This window comes from Ostrea edulis, chromosome 2, assembly GCF_947568905.1.
Source record: "Ostrea edulis chromosome 2, xbOstEdul1.1, whole genome shotgun sequence".
In the NCBI taxonomy this organism is placed as follows: Eukaryota; Metazoa; Mollusca; class Bivalvia; order Ostreida; family Ostreidae; genus Ostrea; species Ostrea edulis.
The window spans coordinates 59,256,222-59,270,975 of NC_079165.1; the positions used below are offsets into that span (position 1 = coordinate 59,256,222).

General features: G+C 35.8%; 1 protein-coding gene across 1 annotated transcript; it reads right to left on the reverse strand.

The window, feature by feature from the left end:
• Positions 1-211: 211 nt before the first annotated feature.
• On the reverse strand, positions 212-2,953 carry LOC125682391 (uncharacterized). The gene is made up of 7 exons (XM_048922932.2): positions 2,829-2,953; positions 2,300-2,605; positions 1,986-2,150; positions 1,273-1,461; positions 998-1,184; positions 634-848; positions 212-513 (listed from the first exon to the last, which is right to left on the reverse strand). The coding sequence occupies exons 1-7, from the start codon at positions 2,872-2,874 to the stop codon at positions 359-361; spliced, it is 1,263 nt and encodes a 420-aa protein (XP_048778889.2). The 5' UTR covers positions 2,875-2,953; the 3' UTR covers positions 212-358.
• Between the last annotated feature and the right edge of the window lie 11,801 nt (positions 2,954-14,754).

The following is a 14,754-nucleotide window of genomic DNA, read 5'->3' on the forward strand; positions in this document are numbered from 1 at the left end:
TTAGAAATTCTCTTGTGCATTCTTTTTAAAGTGAAAAAAAGTCATGTATCAGAACGCCTGCACCATCTATTAGATGCTATTACTGGAATACGTGGCAAAATATCAAGTTATCAGATATTCATCCATTCTTGCAAATTCCAAGAAACCGAGTACTATTTAATTATTCAGGCTTCTCTGCCTTAAAACTCTTGCCAAGTGATAAGTATACAAATATTCGGTATATAATTTATTTTTCAAAGCAAAAAAGTCATTTGAAAGCACTATTCGAAAGGGTCAACACTTTAAGGAATAACCCTTTACACACGGTTTGGTTATCACATGTCGTTACCCCATACATCATACGGCCCAGGCTTCCGTTTCATCTACATTCCCCGTTGAATTCGGAGCATCTACCATTGGAACGTCCGTTAACGGTATTTTCGTTCCTTACTTGTTCCATTTCCATGATGTCGTGGGTATTCCCAGTATTGAGGAATTCAAAGATGGACTGCAAATACTGGAGCTGATGCGGTGCTGCAATTGTATGTATAATAAAATTCGACATTTCCTTACAATGAAACCAATAATTTTATAACCGATTGTAAAGTAAATACAATTATGCATACTAGTATTCATTGTTATCCAAATCCTTACCGAGGAATTGGGACATAAAATCCGTGATGTCGGCCGTATTTCCGCTAGTCACGTGGTTCTCCACTTGTTCGAAGTGCACCATATCCGACTTAATGTAGTCCTTGTACATTTGTAGGATGGCAGTAATGGCGGGGGTGGCGTCTGTAGTGATGTATACGGGTAGGACTTCCTTTAACCAAGCCTCTGTCTCAGACAAGGGTTTGGTTTCGGATAACCTGTTTCAAATTTTAATCATAAGTTACGTTTTCAAAAACGTCCAACAGAACCGGTGCACTCATATAGGAAGCCGGTTTTACTAGTGAATCGGATATTTAACAATAGAGAAAAATGTAATAAAAGGAAGATTGTACACTTTAAGCCTTACCTCTGTTGAAAACGGATAACAATTTTTTGGTGGAATTCCCATAGATCACGCACACTCGGACATTGAAAGACAAGGTCATTGTCAGTCAAAAGTTGATTCAGTTTCTTATTGATCATGACTGGTGTCCATTCGTCCTGCTCAGCTTTCCACATGAGCATTTTCATTTTTGCAAGGAATTCCACAATATCTGAAAACATTGTAACAATATGAATAGTAAAACCACGCTTTCCTAAACACCAGAATACAGTATCTAATTAGAAAAGATTTGCAAATACCATTAAGTTGGAAATATTCAATTTGCTCCATAATGTCCCCGTAGGTATTTCTATGCGCTGCCATAATTTTCTGGGCGACTTTGTCCGCAACAGCCATATCCGTTATCCAACTCCCTAAAACTTTCCTTACGCGAGTGTCAATTTTCCAGTCATCTTCGACCATTGCACGTACTTGGTCCTTGAAAACATCTGGATAAAGTTCAATTTATATTAAAGTTGTTATACAATCGCTTTTGTAATAATATATAAGATGTAAAGCAAAAGGACAAAGCATTGCATCATTTGATATTTTTTCCCGTACATATTTCATTAAACGCCCGATATCATCGAGGAATTAAAAATGAATATGTAATGCAACGTTTATATGAAACTCCAATGTGTAGAGGGTTGAAATGCTATGGTTTGCCATTCTATTATGGACTTGTTTGCCAAAAAAAAAATAAATGCCTGGGTGAGAAATTTCAAAAACCACGAAATGCTTACATGTTTGCATCTTGTATTCCTAAGAATTGAACCAAAATTAATTTTTTAATGTGTTTCAAATGTTGCAATATATTTCGTCTCACTGTAGCATGAAAGACATTTACAAAGTACATATAAAAAAATTTTTTATACAAGTATCATGCACTTATCAAACCACAGCTACCAAAATTTTAGAGAATGCATTTTGGTTTAGGTCACGTCCAATATCAATTCACTATAGCTATACTCACAGAAAACTATTTGGTTGATTCTTGTCGTTGCACACTGGAAATGGGCATCCAAGATCTCTCTGGCAACGTTAAAGAAGGCATCTTCTTTGGTCATCATTTGGTCATCGTTGACATACCATGCATTCATCATTGCAACAACATTACGTGGTGTTGACTGCATCTCCGCTGAAAATCGAAGGGGCAAAGAAATGTTGAAATGAAAGGTGAAGATTACGAACAGTGATCAAACTCCCTTTAAGAAATGTAATAAATCCATAATTACTAACATTTAAAAGCATCTCATGCCGACTTGGTATTTCAAACATTGTACTTACATGAATATGGTCCACTTGGGAAACTGCTGAAGTATGGCTTCAGGAGCTTTCCGACCATCTTGTAGAGCCATTTGTATGTTGGAGAGGAGGGGTCAAGTTCGTCGTTATCTAGCCCCCAAGGCCCAAGTGTTCTGGTACCGGGGATAGGGAATTTCGGCGCAAATCCGCTCAGTGGTCCGATACCGCTCACAGAATTCTCGCGTCTATTACCGTCAACCACATACTGTCTTAAGCTTGCTACGAGTCTCTCTAGTTTTCCGATGACACGTAGTTCATCCTCAGAACTTACTGGCTTTGATAGCGAACCTGTGTGAAAATAAGATAAACAGTACATGTGAACACAGTCACACAAGAAATCTTCCGTATGTTATTCAAATAGACTAGCATTACGTGCACTCCATTTTGTACGTGTTCGAATGCTATAATCTTTTACTGGAGATTGAAAATACTTGCCAATATATTTCAAATCTCAATATTCCCGGTGGTAAGGTTGAGATCAAAAAAAAATCTTTCCATGAAAAAGTCTTACCGTGCGAAACTACGATCAAAATCACGAGGACCTTCAAGAACTCCATGCTTAGTTTCTGTGATGGGATGTCAGTTATACCTGTCGTCTCGAAGTACACGCACTCACTCGCTCAGTCCTTTTATACCAACCCAACATCGTGCTGTTTAACAATTGGCTGTTAAAATTTGATGACACATGCATTATTTCAAGGAATTTATTTTTTTTATTATTCATTTTTTTTGGTTCAAGTTTCTTATTGTCTTAATTAGTACAGCTCATCAGCTTACAACAAATAATACAAATATAACATTTACATTATAAATAGTTTAGATGAGAATAAATATAATGTTTTTATATTCATATTCACTCTATTAGTATTATATGAAAAAGAGGCACATGGGCCATAACGCTCACATGTGTTGAGATTTTAAAAAGATTTTCCTCTTTTAATTCTCATCAAATATTTGGAGCCCGTATTACATGTATGACTCCACCCTAGCCTCGCGAGGTACTTAATCAAACGTGAATCTGCACAACATAGGGATGCTTTAACATCCATATTATCAGCATGGCCTTGTTATTCGGAAAAGAAGGTTTTTGAAAGATTTCTCCCCGTTATTCATGTAATGTGTAAAATTTGATCGCCGATTTTAACACCACCTCAGGGTCCACGATTTGAAGAAAACAAAAAACAGCCCGAATCCGCATAACTTGTGAATGATTGCATAATTCTGTGATTTATTATGAAATGGTCAGGAATTTTAATGCTCTATGATTGGTCCAGACTTTCTTTTCTGGTGTGTACCTCAGTGAGTTAACCTCAGAATTAACTTTGGAGGTTATCAGGGATTTCCCTCCAACCATAAATTTGCTGACATTTTATCGACCAATCAAATTGCGCGTTTTAAAGCATGTGTTGGTAAGTTAAAACGGCTTTACCAAAAATTATTAATTATAGTCAAATCACTATCATTACCATGTTCAAAAATTGATATTTACATTTGCCAATGCACTTCCTTATATGACAGTACTAATGAAATCGATGTTCAATTTCGTGTGACATGAATTTGGTCACGTGATCAGTTTGTTCTTGCGTATGAATACAATCACCGAATCAAAAGTCAGTTCCTGTACTTTCACCTGACTTCTTGCTTATGCAATGCAGTGGGGGATTTAGAACCCCACCCCCCCCCCTCTCGCCACAAATTTAAATAATAGAAATAGTGTGAGTAAAATTCCAGATTGGCATCCAAAATGGCTGAGTATTTTGGCTAATACATGTACTTGACTTTCACACACACCCTTTCGTAAACCCTGGATCCGCCACTGCAATGACATCATAACAGAAATAAACGCAACAGGATATTTATATAGTTTATTTTGTAAACAAACAAGAATTTCATCAATTTATAAAAGAGAAACATTAAACATATCGTTCTGTTGTTTCATTTTATACAGTTTTAAATACCGTCTGCAACTTCTGCATGGCGAATTTATAAAATAAGTTCTATGATATTGGAAGCGAAAACATGTAGGCAGAGTTATAAGCCTATTTACTTTATGATGATAAGTTAACCTGCTGTTTCCTGGCAACTTCCATCACGGCTATGACTCGGCATGATCATAAGCGAGGCTGGTTTCGAGGCTCGAAAAATTTATATGTTCATGTCAGGGTACCGGTGATAGTCTTCATTAAAATCCTACAACAGAAATCTCTCAAGTGAACAAAAACTCCGTCAGTTCGTTTTTATTTTCTTTTACACACACTGAAGGTAAATAAAAGACGCAACCTACCTGCACTTTGTCTAAATATGTCCTACTGTCTCGAATCGTCTCCTGCATGGCTACAACCGCGAGTCCTAACGATGAACATACCGTTGTTTCTTTCCAAAAATCTGACTAAGAACTTAACGTTAACTTGACCCATCATATCCACCATCAATTCTCTCAGATCCTTTGAATTTCTGTCGAAATCTGTGATCAACAATTGCGTTTTCAACTTAGTAAGCTAGACCGACGCCAGTTTCTCCATCGCTGATCGCGACCAAATCACATCACGGATGTAGTTTATTCCGCTCTTCTTGTCATCATTTCAGTTAACTTTACGCTCTAAATTACCTTTATTTTACACATGTTTCGTCTTTTTTTTTTTAACATTTTCAATTAAACATCTCTATCTTATATTCTCTTTGATATTGTTCCTAATTTTTTATTCGATAAAACTCTAACGAACTATATTTTGTGTTCTACGATCGTTATTTTGGTCATCTGCTACATAATCATGGAAGCTCGGCAAGAACACAAATCAAAATATAAATATAAGAAATAAAATATCATTTTTGAATGTTATTGGCATATGACATGAAGTTGGTACGTGATCAAATCGTTATAGGATTTGATCACGTGACCAAATTCATGTCATATCCCAACAACATTCAAAAATGATATCTTATTTCTTAAAGAATACAATATATTACTGATACAGTTTCTAGATTTAGACTATTGAAGTATTATTATTATTTACATGTACAATAGACTAGGGATATTATGCACATGGTTTTATTTTTGAAGAAATTAAAAGAAATATTGTTATGAACACGTTTCATTTTTATTCATTATTAAACAAATGTTATTGATTTACGTTTTTGCAAAAAGAACTCCACAGGATGGTAGTGTGTAAAATATAGAAGCAAATCATCATGAGTTTTGAGTTATCAATTTGATAAATAGATTCATAAAAAGAAAATTATTTTGGTTTCAGTACTAATATGCTACAGTTGCAAATCTCTCTCTCTCTCTCTCTCTCTCTCTGTCTCATAATTCATTTTAATCATAAACATTATGTATGTAAGAATTCAGAAGCCGTTAAAAATTACCCCATTGCTGATCAAGATTTAATGTTGATCACTTTTCAACGACTGTTTTTGACTTTTAACGTTAAGATATGACCCCTGGGGTAATTTTTCAACGGGGTCACTATTTTATGTTACACCGGCCGAAACGCTAAATACCTATAATTTTCGTTTGGTTCCGGCTATAATTTTGGTTCCGGGCACACACTTATCTTTTAAAACTTTAGAGATATTACTTGTTTACTAACATTTCTTATGGGGTTTGTTTCTTTCATCGGGTTACGCAATGATTGATTAAAGAGTCGGATTCATACGTCTAATTCTGTGTTTTCTATACATCTGGGCTGTGTTTGTAAGTGTCAGATCGACAGGTGTTTATTCTTGTTTTATTACGGAGGTTAGATCTCCAATTCAATGGATTGTCCAGCTTTTGTAAAAACAAGTGGTGTGAAACCTGTATACATAGGTAGTTGTTATATGACTCCTTCCACAGGCAAAGACATGTACCGACACAAACCCTCACCATTATCAAATTTACATGCAACATCAAGTATTGATTCACATATCTCGATCATGAATGAGACTTATTGAAATAAGTTAATTTCTTTTTACAAATCTAGACTATATACACAGATGTTTTGCAACATTTTTCTATTTTATTGATTAATGCCACAACCTATCTTTAATGATCAAAACACTCCTCATTATTGAGTACGCATGAGAGAGAGAGAACGAGTTGGAGAGTTCTATGGCACTGGTTCTATCTATATACGCATGGTACGACATTGTAAGACAGTAAAAACAAGAGATGCATACTTTTAAAGCATCTATCTGACACTAGATAGTGGTTTGTTAGCACAATTATTCTTTCATATTATACATATGTTAAATTGTATTTATTGAAATATATATCTTTATACATGTACTATCAAATAAGTCAAACATGTATTCATTTAATGAAATTGACAAAACGGCGACCACGGCCTCAATCAAAAATGGTAGTGGAATCGCACAAAATTTCCGAATATTTATTCGCATTAAACATGCGTGAACAGGCGGAAGTTCGAAAGTATAATGGCTATGGCTAACACAAGCAAGGTAGTCGGAAACATTTGTCGATGTTATTTGGATTTTCTTAATTACATCGTCAAACGTTTTTTTATATATATTGAGAGTGTTTCCAAAAGGTTACAACTTGTTTTGTTATATTCCATAAAATTGAGTAAAATATAATAATTATTATTAAAGGGACAACGTGAATGGGTGCCAGTTCTGATAATTATGAATTTAAAAAAATGCATACAATACTTTAGACTCAGAAATATAATTATACATGAATGTTTAAGTATTCTACAGGTAGATATGTACATATATTTTGTACAGATATATGAACATTTGTATTCGGTAACAATTATAGATACAACTTTCTCAGTGCTTTTAGGGAGCATATTTGATAAAAAAGATAGATCATATATGTTTCATGCCATGAAATCTCTAACATTTTGAAAACTCTTTAAGTATATTTAATATTTAACGATACCTTGCAGTGGCGTAGCTACATTATAGCAATGTAATCACGTGCTTACAAATATTATTTGCACTTAAAAAAAACCCAGTTATTTTTTTATAGCACCTCACGATAACGCTTTGCGTTGATACCGGAACTTTTCCTGAAGCGTCCCGAACTTGGTTCTCGACACTGTACGAAATAAAGCTTACATACACTGTATGAATCAAAGCTTCTATACATGTATATACACTGTACGAAATAATTCAACTGCACGGTTTAATAAATTGAACTTTACTTTGACCAGGCAATAAACACTTAAACATCAGATGGAAACCGTAAAATACAACTTTTATTCCCCTTTTAGATAGTTATCAGATATAAAATTGAATGAAAAGAAATAATGCATCTAGTCATCAAACACATAGGCGTAAGTCCCACTTTCACTGTAGTGTCATTCGTGGTTGCTTAATATGTAGTGACCAAGTCTTTAGTTGGGTTTTTTTTTTGGGGGGGGGGGTATTTTTCTTGCTTCTTTTGGTCTCCGTTTAGTGGTATATGTGTGTTAATGTGTGGGTTTTTTTAATTTCTTAGAAACTATTTGTTCCCACATGTTGACAATAGGGAAAAGGACAAAATAAATCAAAGTGGACTGCGATCCTATATCTTATAGAGCTTGTTCTGTACAATTTTAATATAATTGTTGAGGTATTAAAACTATTACCAGAATGAAAAATTCTAGCCACCGTAATTGAAAAATATACTCAGCATATGGTGGTGGTGGGGCTTACATTTAATTAATCCCTAGTTACGCCACTGCCTTGTTTGTGTTAGCCATAGCCCTTTTCAGTCTTCCGCCTGTTCACGCATGCGTAAATTCACAGCAAATACATCGTACCATTATCATTGCTATCGTACCATCGCGGCGATGGTACGATCGAGCACATGACTACATTAGGATTTCATAGATATCAGCTCAATAATTCAATGTTTTGTTTCAATTGGGATCTGGGTTAGAATAGGCCCTAGGTACCCCTTGCTTGTCGTACAATATGTAAGAGACGCCTAAATAGGACGATCTTTCGGATGAGACCGCAAAAACCAAGACCCTGTGTCACAACAGGTGTGGCACGATAAAGATCACTCCCTGCTCAAATACAATCACATGCCTTTAAATTTGGGGATTTTTAGATAACAGTCCACTGTATTTTATACACATGAATACCGTCATTATCATAATATGGTGAATATAATAAAATTGCAATGAAATAAAATATCATTTTATTTTTGAAAAATCGTCATTTTCTGCGAAATAGGATGAGTAAGCAATGTTAAGAACGCGCTTCTGGTTTATATACCTATTGAAAAATCATTTGATTTCGTGCCTCCGTCTCTCAATACTCGCCGATTGGGTCATTAGCCTTCTCGTTTCTCGCCGATACTGCGGATGTGAGGGAAGTGGTATTCCAGGTTCTGATTGAATTGAACCTTTGAAATTTTGTACCGTTGCAAAGTGTGACGTTCCAAATTCAGTTTTACATTATTTTGATCAACTGATATCTTGAAGTTTCGCCTATGTCCAACAGATTTGATTTCTCCTACATGTTTTCTTTGACAATATAACAATTTTCATACTGTTCATTTGTATGTCCCCGTAATCGTAGATTCAGGGGCATATAGTTTTCGGTTCGTCCGCCGGTATAAACTTTAACCTTGAATGGGTGGCGATAGAACTTTCATATTTTACAATTAGTGTATTTCTTGTGACAAGATTTTTTTGTGTACCAAAATGTTTTACCTCATGGCCTTGACTGAGTGTGACACATTTTTTAAAGTAATACATATACATGTTCATGATATAGATAAAAATCAAATATCAATTCTACACAAACATCCAACAGTTATAACATACATGTATCAATTTCAGACCGGGAATATACCGAAATTATAGTTAGACCTAATGAATGATTTAAACATTTTCTCTTTACCGTAGATTTTTAAAAAGAATCACCCAGTCAATGGCACCTCCAGACAATCCAAAGACGATGTAATACAGAATGAACCAATTGATAGAACAAAGATAAGTGTATTTATGTGATCTAAAACCATGCATTTACTATTTTGATTACTATGCATTTGTCTGTCCATGTATAACTTTTTTTTTAGTCTCTTAGAGTGTCCGCGTATATGCTTTAAATGGATATCAGCATGAACATTTTGGCCACAAGGACTGAAAAATTATAATAGTACCTCATGCGACGTTGCTCACATTGTTAAAATTACGGGTGTTTTGGATACGACCATGAATTTTCATTTCTGATGTTTTTGCCTTTGGTGTTTCTACAAATTGTAATGATAGCAATTTCCTCATGAATGCGTTGTAGTTGTATGCAATGCACGTATGAATCTTGATAGAGTATGTCTATTTTAACGGCTGGGAATTCCGACTATGCGAATATGAAAATATTTTTTAAAAAAATAAATGAGGGTATGATTTCCGACATTTCACGCCGGGATACTTCATGAACATCTTCGCTAGCCAAGGGTGACGATCCACGGTGTTTCTCTATTCACGAATCACTGTGGATCGTCACCCTTGGCTAGCGAAGGTGCTTCATAAAATGTATGCCGATGTGAAGCGTTGCAGGTCATACCATCAAGTATTTTCCTGTTTCCCCCTCTTCCATATTACATCCCTCTGTCACACACCATTAACGCTGTTTCTTAAAATCGGCATCAAAACCAGTAAGTTAAATAAATTTATGAACGAAAGGTTTTGTCTGATTGTTATCTAAACCAGCAGTAAGCATGCCTAAAAATAATCGTCATATTACGTGACTTAGGTAGATTCTACAGGGCCGTAAATTAACCTTCAATTTGGAGGAGGCAGGAAATTAGGCGGGGGTCTGGGGGCCGCCCAGGCCCCCAGACGCTGAGCACATTTTGTGCACACTGAACACGTTTCGTGCAAAATCCTTGATTCTAGGGCCTTCTAAGATGTTACTTGACTAACTCATTCTAAAAGAAAGATTTGGAATGCTTTTTAAGGGAGGTATCATGTTCTTAGTTATTGGAAACAACATAAATTCTAATGAACTTTAAATTTTAATTTTTTTTGGCTCAAAAGTTGGAGGAGGCAGCTGCCTCCTCCGCCTCCATGTAATTTACGGCCCTGTTCTAAAACACAAAATACGCACGGAACGGAAGAACTCAAAAATCCCCTACTGCTTGCATGCCTACATATTTTCCCCAATTTCTCCTTTACCATATGAAACTTACTGAATATTGTTGCGGTACAGTAATTTTTGCGACCAGTAGAGAAATATGTATTCCCATGCAATACTCTCAGAATGCTTGCTATTCCTCTTTTCAGAGTGTGTACAGTACATGTGCGTGCATGTGTGTACACGTGTGTGCGTGGCACTTTGGATCATCTATTGATATGTATCAGTTTACCAAGCATGAAGCGTTCTGCAGATAGCGGTATACATTGCACACGAAACACATATAACCTGTCTGGCTTTGACTTGACCTTGGATACATCAAAGATGCGTATGACCGAGTTGCAGTTTGGAAAATTATGCACGCTTGCATTCACGAAGTAAAAGCATGCACGTATTTAATATAGTTTATAAGTATGAAGCTTTGAATGGCCTCAATAGGTATTTAGTGTGATAATGACTTTGGCCTTTGGATTTCAAAAGCAACATGAATCTTGAATGTCATCAGGATTTGAAGTATGATAAACATGCACCAGCAAGTACATGTATAAAAGTTAGAGGCAAGCTCAAATCTACAGTATATAGTGAAAAAGAGACCTTGACCTTTTGACCTCAAAATAAATAGGAACCTTCCTCTTTTGGATGTGATCAAAATATGCAAGTCTGACAAAGACGCACCAAGTAGTATGAAAGTTAGAGACCGGACAAGCTCAAATCTATGGCATTTAGTGACAAAGTGACCTTGACCTTTTGAACTCAAAATAAATAGGAACCTTCCTCTTTTGGATGAGATCATGTTATATAGAGACCCGACAAGCTCAAATCTATGGCATTTAGTGACAAAGTGACCTTTGACCTCAAAATGAATAGGAACCTTCCTCATTTGGATGTGATCATGTTATGTAAGTCTCACAAAGATGCACCAAAACGTATGAAAGTTAGAGACCGGACAAGGTAATTGTGGACGCCGCCCCCCTGACTGGACGCCCATCCTTCGCCAATTTAAAAGCCGAGATTAGCTACGCAACTCGGCTAATAAAAAGTTACCAGAATTTTGCCTTACATGCCTGAAAAGAGATCTCAGGGATACAGGATCCAGCGCTGACATCTGAACTTAACCTGTCTAATACCTGTTGCCAAATATGACCTGTTCGGAGAGAAGGATAGTGAAGTACAGTTGATTATGCTTATTAATAAACAAATCATAAAACTGGAGTGGTTGTCCAGAGTTAAGCGATATTTTTTATCATTTCAATATGTTGTAAGTTGCAAGCAAAAATATGCATATCAAAGATTCAGTTGATAATAAAAAAAAGATTAGGTCTATGAAATTTTCACCAATATCTCTGGTATTTTCTAGCATCATCCTACAGTGCGCTGAACTGCGTATCTATTTGTTGTTTTGTTATAATCTGTAAAGTGTGGACTTTGAATTACGAAAAATAGTTGTCCTAACGAAGTGTACACGAATTGTGTGTGTCGAAGCGTAAGTGTGTGAGTCGAAGCGTAAGTGTTGTATATATAGTAAACGTTGTCTCCTTGGTAATAACCAATCAGAATGTGGTTTTGGTCATGACGTGTTCGATTGGTTGTAGTATTTATTTTCTAGCTCATGTTCTTCTCAAGCAACTGCTGACAATTTCACATACAAAGGTTTTTGAGAATGAGTCCGCTATTTGTTTTGTTTACCTTACAACTGTTGCAAACTTACAGGTTTCCATAGTTTTTAAAACACAAAACATCGTTAGTTTTATCTATGGTTTTGACATGGAGGGGAAGGGAAGCATAGTTGTGTTCATTATATGTTTATAATATTGTTCATGAAACCAATCAAGCCAAGCGTCAACTCACAGTGTGCTGATATGCTAACGTCATCTTACAATGCGCTGATATGCTAGCACCATCTTACAATGCTTTGATTATGCTAGCGTTATCTTACAAGGCGCAGAAATGCTAGTGTTATTCGAGAAGGCGCCGATATGCTAGCGTTATCGTACAATGCGCTGATATGCTAGCATCATCTGAACAATGCGCTGATATGCTATAGCGCCATCTTAAAGTGCTTTGATTATGCTAGCGTTACATGTATCTTACAAGGCGCTGATACACGTATGCTAGCGAAGTTTTTGAATGAAATAGGGAAATATTGCAAATTCTGTTAGTTTGATGGTATGTTCACAAGATTTGGTGGTAGACTCGGACAAGGATCCCTGTAGTAGTTGCTTTGTAGTGTCTCCGTAGTACTGCAGTAGACTGGATAGAATGGGAGTGGGGTTTGTATCCGTATGTTGTGTCTGGCAGTAGAAGCGGTCAAGCTGTAATCGATCGTTTGGCTGTGTTAATTGTGATGACTTTACAATAAATACATCCAACTAATCAGATCTCTTTTATGTAGTTTTATGTCCATTTCAATAACCAATCATGTAGTTTATTACAAAGAGTAGCTTTAGCTAGTTTAGTCTATGCGTACCCTTGATATTCGTAACAGAGAAAGACGTATAGCTCTTATTAACGATTACCCAAGACGATTAAAATAATTAAACACATTTTATGTTTACTCCTCCTAGACACCTGATCCTACCTCTGCTGCTTCCAAGGGTTGTTATCTGCCCTACTCTCAATTTTGATAGGATTTGTAAACTTAATCACTGTTCGTTATCTTCACTTTTTTCATACTGAATTCTGAAGCTTTCTGCCTGATACAATTCATCGAAATTAAATTTTCTTAAAGTCTCTTAATTTACCTGAACTTTCGTATGTAAAAGCATTTAGTTTCGTGGTCAATAATTCAAAATTTTGATTTATAACAACCACTTTCAATGTCTCTAAAACTGACAAAACCTCTAGGCTGTTTTAAAACTCCCAATTACTGTTTGTTGAATTTTAGCATATCCTAATAATCTACTAGAAATAAACTTTTTCATATCTAAATTGTTAGAATACATGAGTGTGCATTAAATTAATGATTCATTCGTTTTGCTTATTTTGCATTTACACCAAGAGACAGAACTACGTCATGCGAATAAATCAAATGTGGAACAAAAATGCAAAAAGGTCAAGTTTAACAAACTATAGGTGAATCACATGTACAATGACGACTCGGATCTTTCTTTTTGTTTTATAAGATGGACTTTCAAAAGAATGCTACACAACTCAGTTTTGAACTACTTCAAACTATTTTGCGCTCAATCTCCATTTGACTGGGGCTATGTTAACCCATTTTGAATGGGGGTTATGTTATTTCAATGTAAACGCATTGTCAGTTAAACAATTTTTACCCCCAATTAACACGGTGTGAACCGACCCTTTCGAGAGAAAAAAAATGCGTATTTACTGACTAGGAGGACATTGGCAATTTTATCATCTCATGAGAGGTCAACCATTTCCCTAGATGGCGTCTCGAAGGAAAACCTTCCTAATGGCCGTCAAATACTTCAGGCACACGCATATGCACAGATTACCGGAATCTACTTGATTGTTCCTGTTACTTAGGTGAAATTACTGCCGAAGTGTAACCTTCAATAGCAATGATCAATGAAAGAGATAATGAATGAATTAAAAGTGTATCAGGTGATCATATTAATCATCGATTGGATCTACAGAACAGAGAGCCCGGGGAGAACATCGATGTGTGCTGATCGAGGACTTCAGTAGAATGGACAATAGTGGACAGAGAGATAGCACAACACGGTAGATGTCTTAAAGCGATGGTTCTTGTATGGTTGCGTATAAGTACATCACCATAGTATTCAAGTAACGCCTTACATAATCAGAATCTTAGATGAACAATTCTTTCTTTCTTCCTCAAGTGAACATTTCAGAATCATATATACACATGCATTTCTTGCAAAAGACAAGGCTAAAGTTTTAACGTCTGATACATGTACATGTATTTGTATTCCATCAAAATTTACCCTAAATATTTACACTCATTGAATCCTTTCTCCTAAGTTGCTTCTTTTGAAATTGGCATATTGCTCTCATCCTCAACAGTGAACACATGTTTGTTGCAAACTAGTTCGATCCGGGTTTTGGAGTACCATCTGTCCGCGTTATCATTACCAAATATGGAGCGTCGTCAAGGTCAAAGGTTGCATTTAATGTAACGCAGTCTGAATAGAATAAAGATCATTTGATCCACTCACATAGATCGCTACCTGATATAAATTAGATTGAACGTAACGAAATGGTCAACGATATGATTATTTAGTACCTAAATCTAGTTTTTTTAATGCAGAAAGATATATACAATGAAATGTCTTTCTTTGTTGATTTATCTAAAGGCAGCAGGCATTGCAAAAAATGTGCACAACTAACGCGGGCTATATTTTTTTTTCCTGCAATGCTTGCTACCTTCATCATCCGAT

What these genes read in the sequence shown, in the direction of transcription:
- LOC125682391 (XM_048922932.2), bottom strand. Translation starts at nt 2,874, where the DNA reads ATGGAGTTCTTGAAGGTCCTCGTGATTTTGATCGTAGTTTCGCACG. An exon ending in TTTGATCGTAGTTTCGCACG is followed by an intron (nt 2,606 to 2,828) that starts GTAAGACTTTTT and finishes ATTTTCACACAG; the next exon opens with GTTCGCTATCAAAGCCAGTA. An exon ending in GTTATCCGTTTTCAACAGAG is followed by an intron (nt 849 to 997) that starts GTAAGGCTTAAA and finishes AATTTGAAACAG; the next exon opens with GTTATCCGAAACCAAACCCT.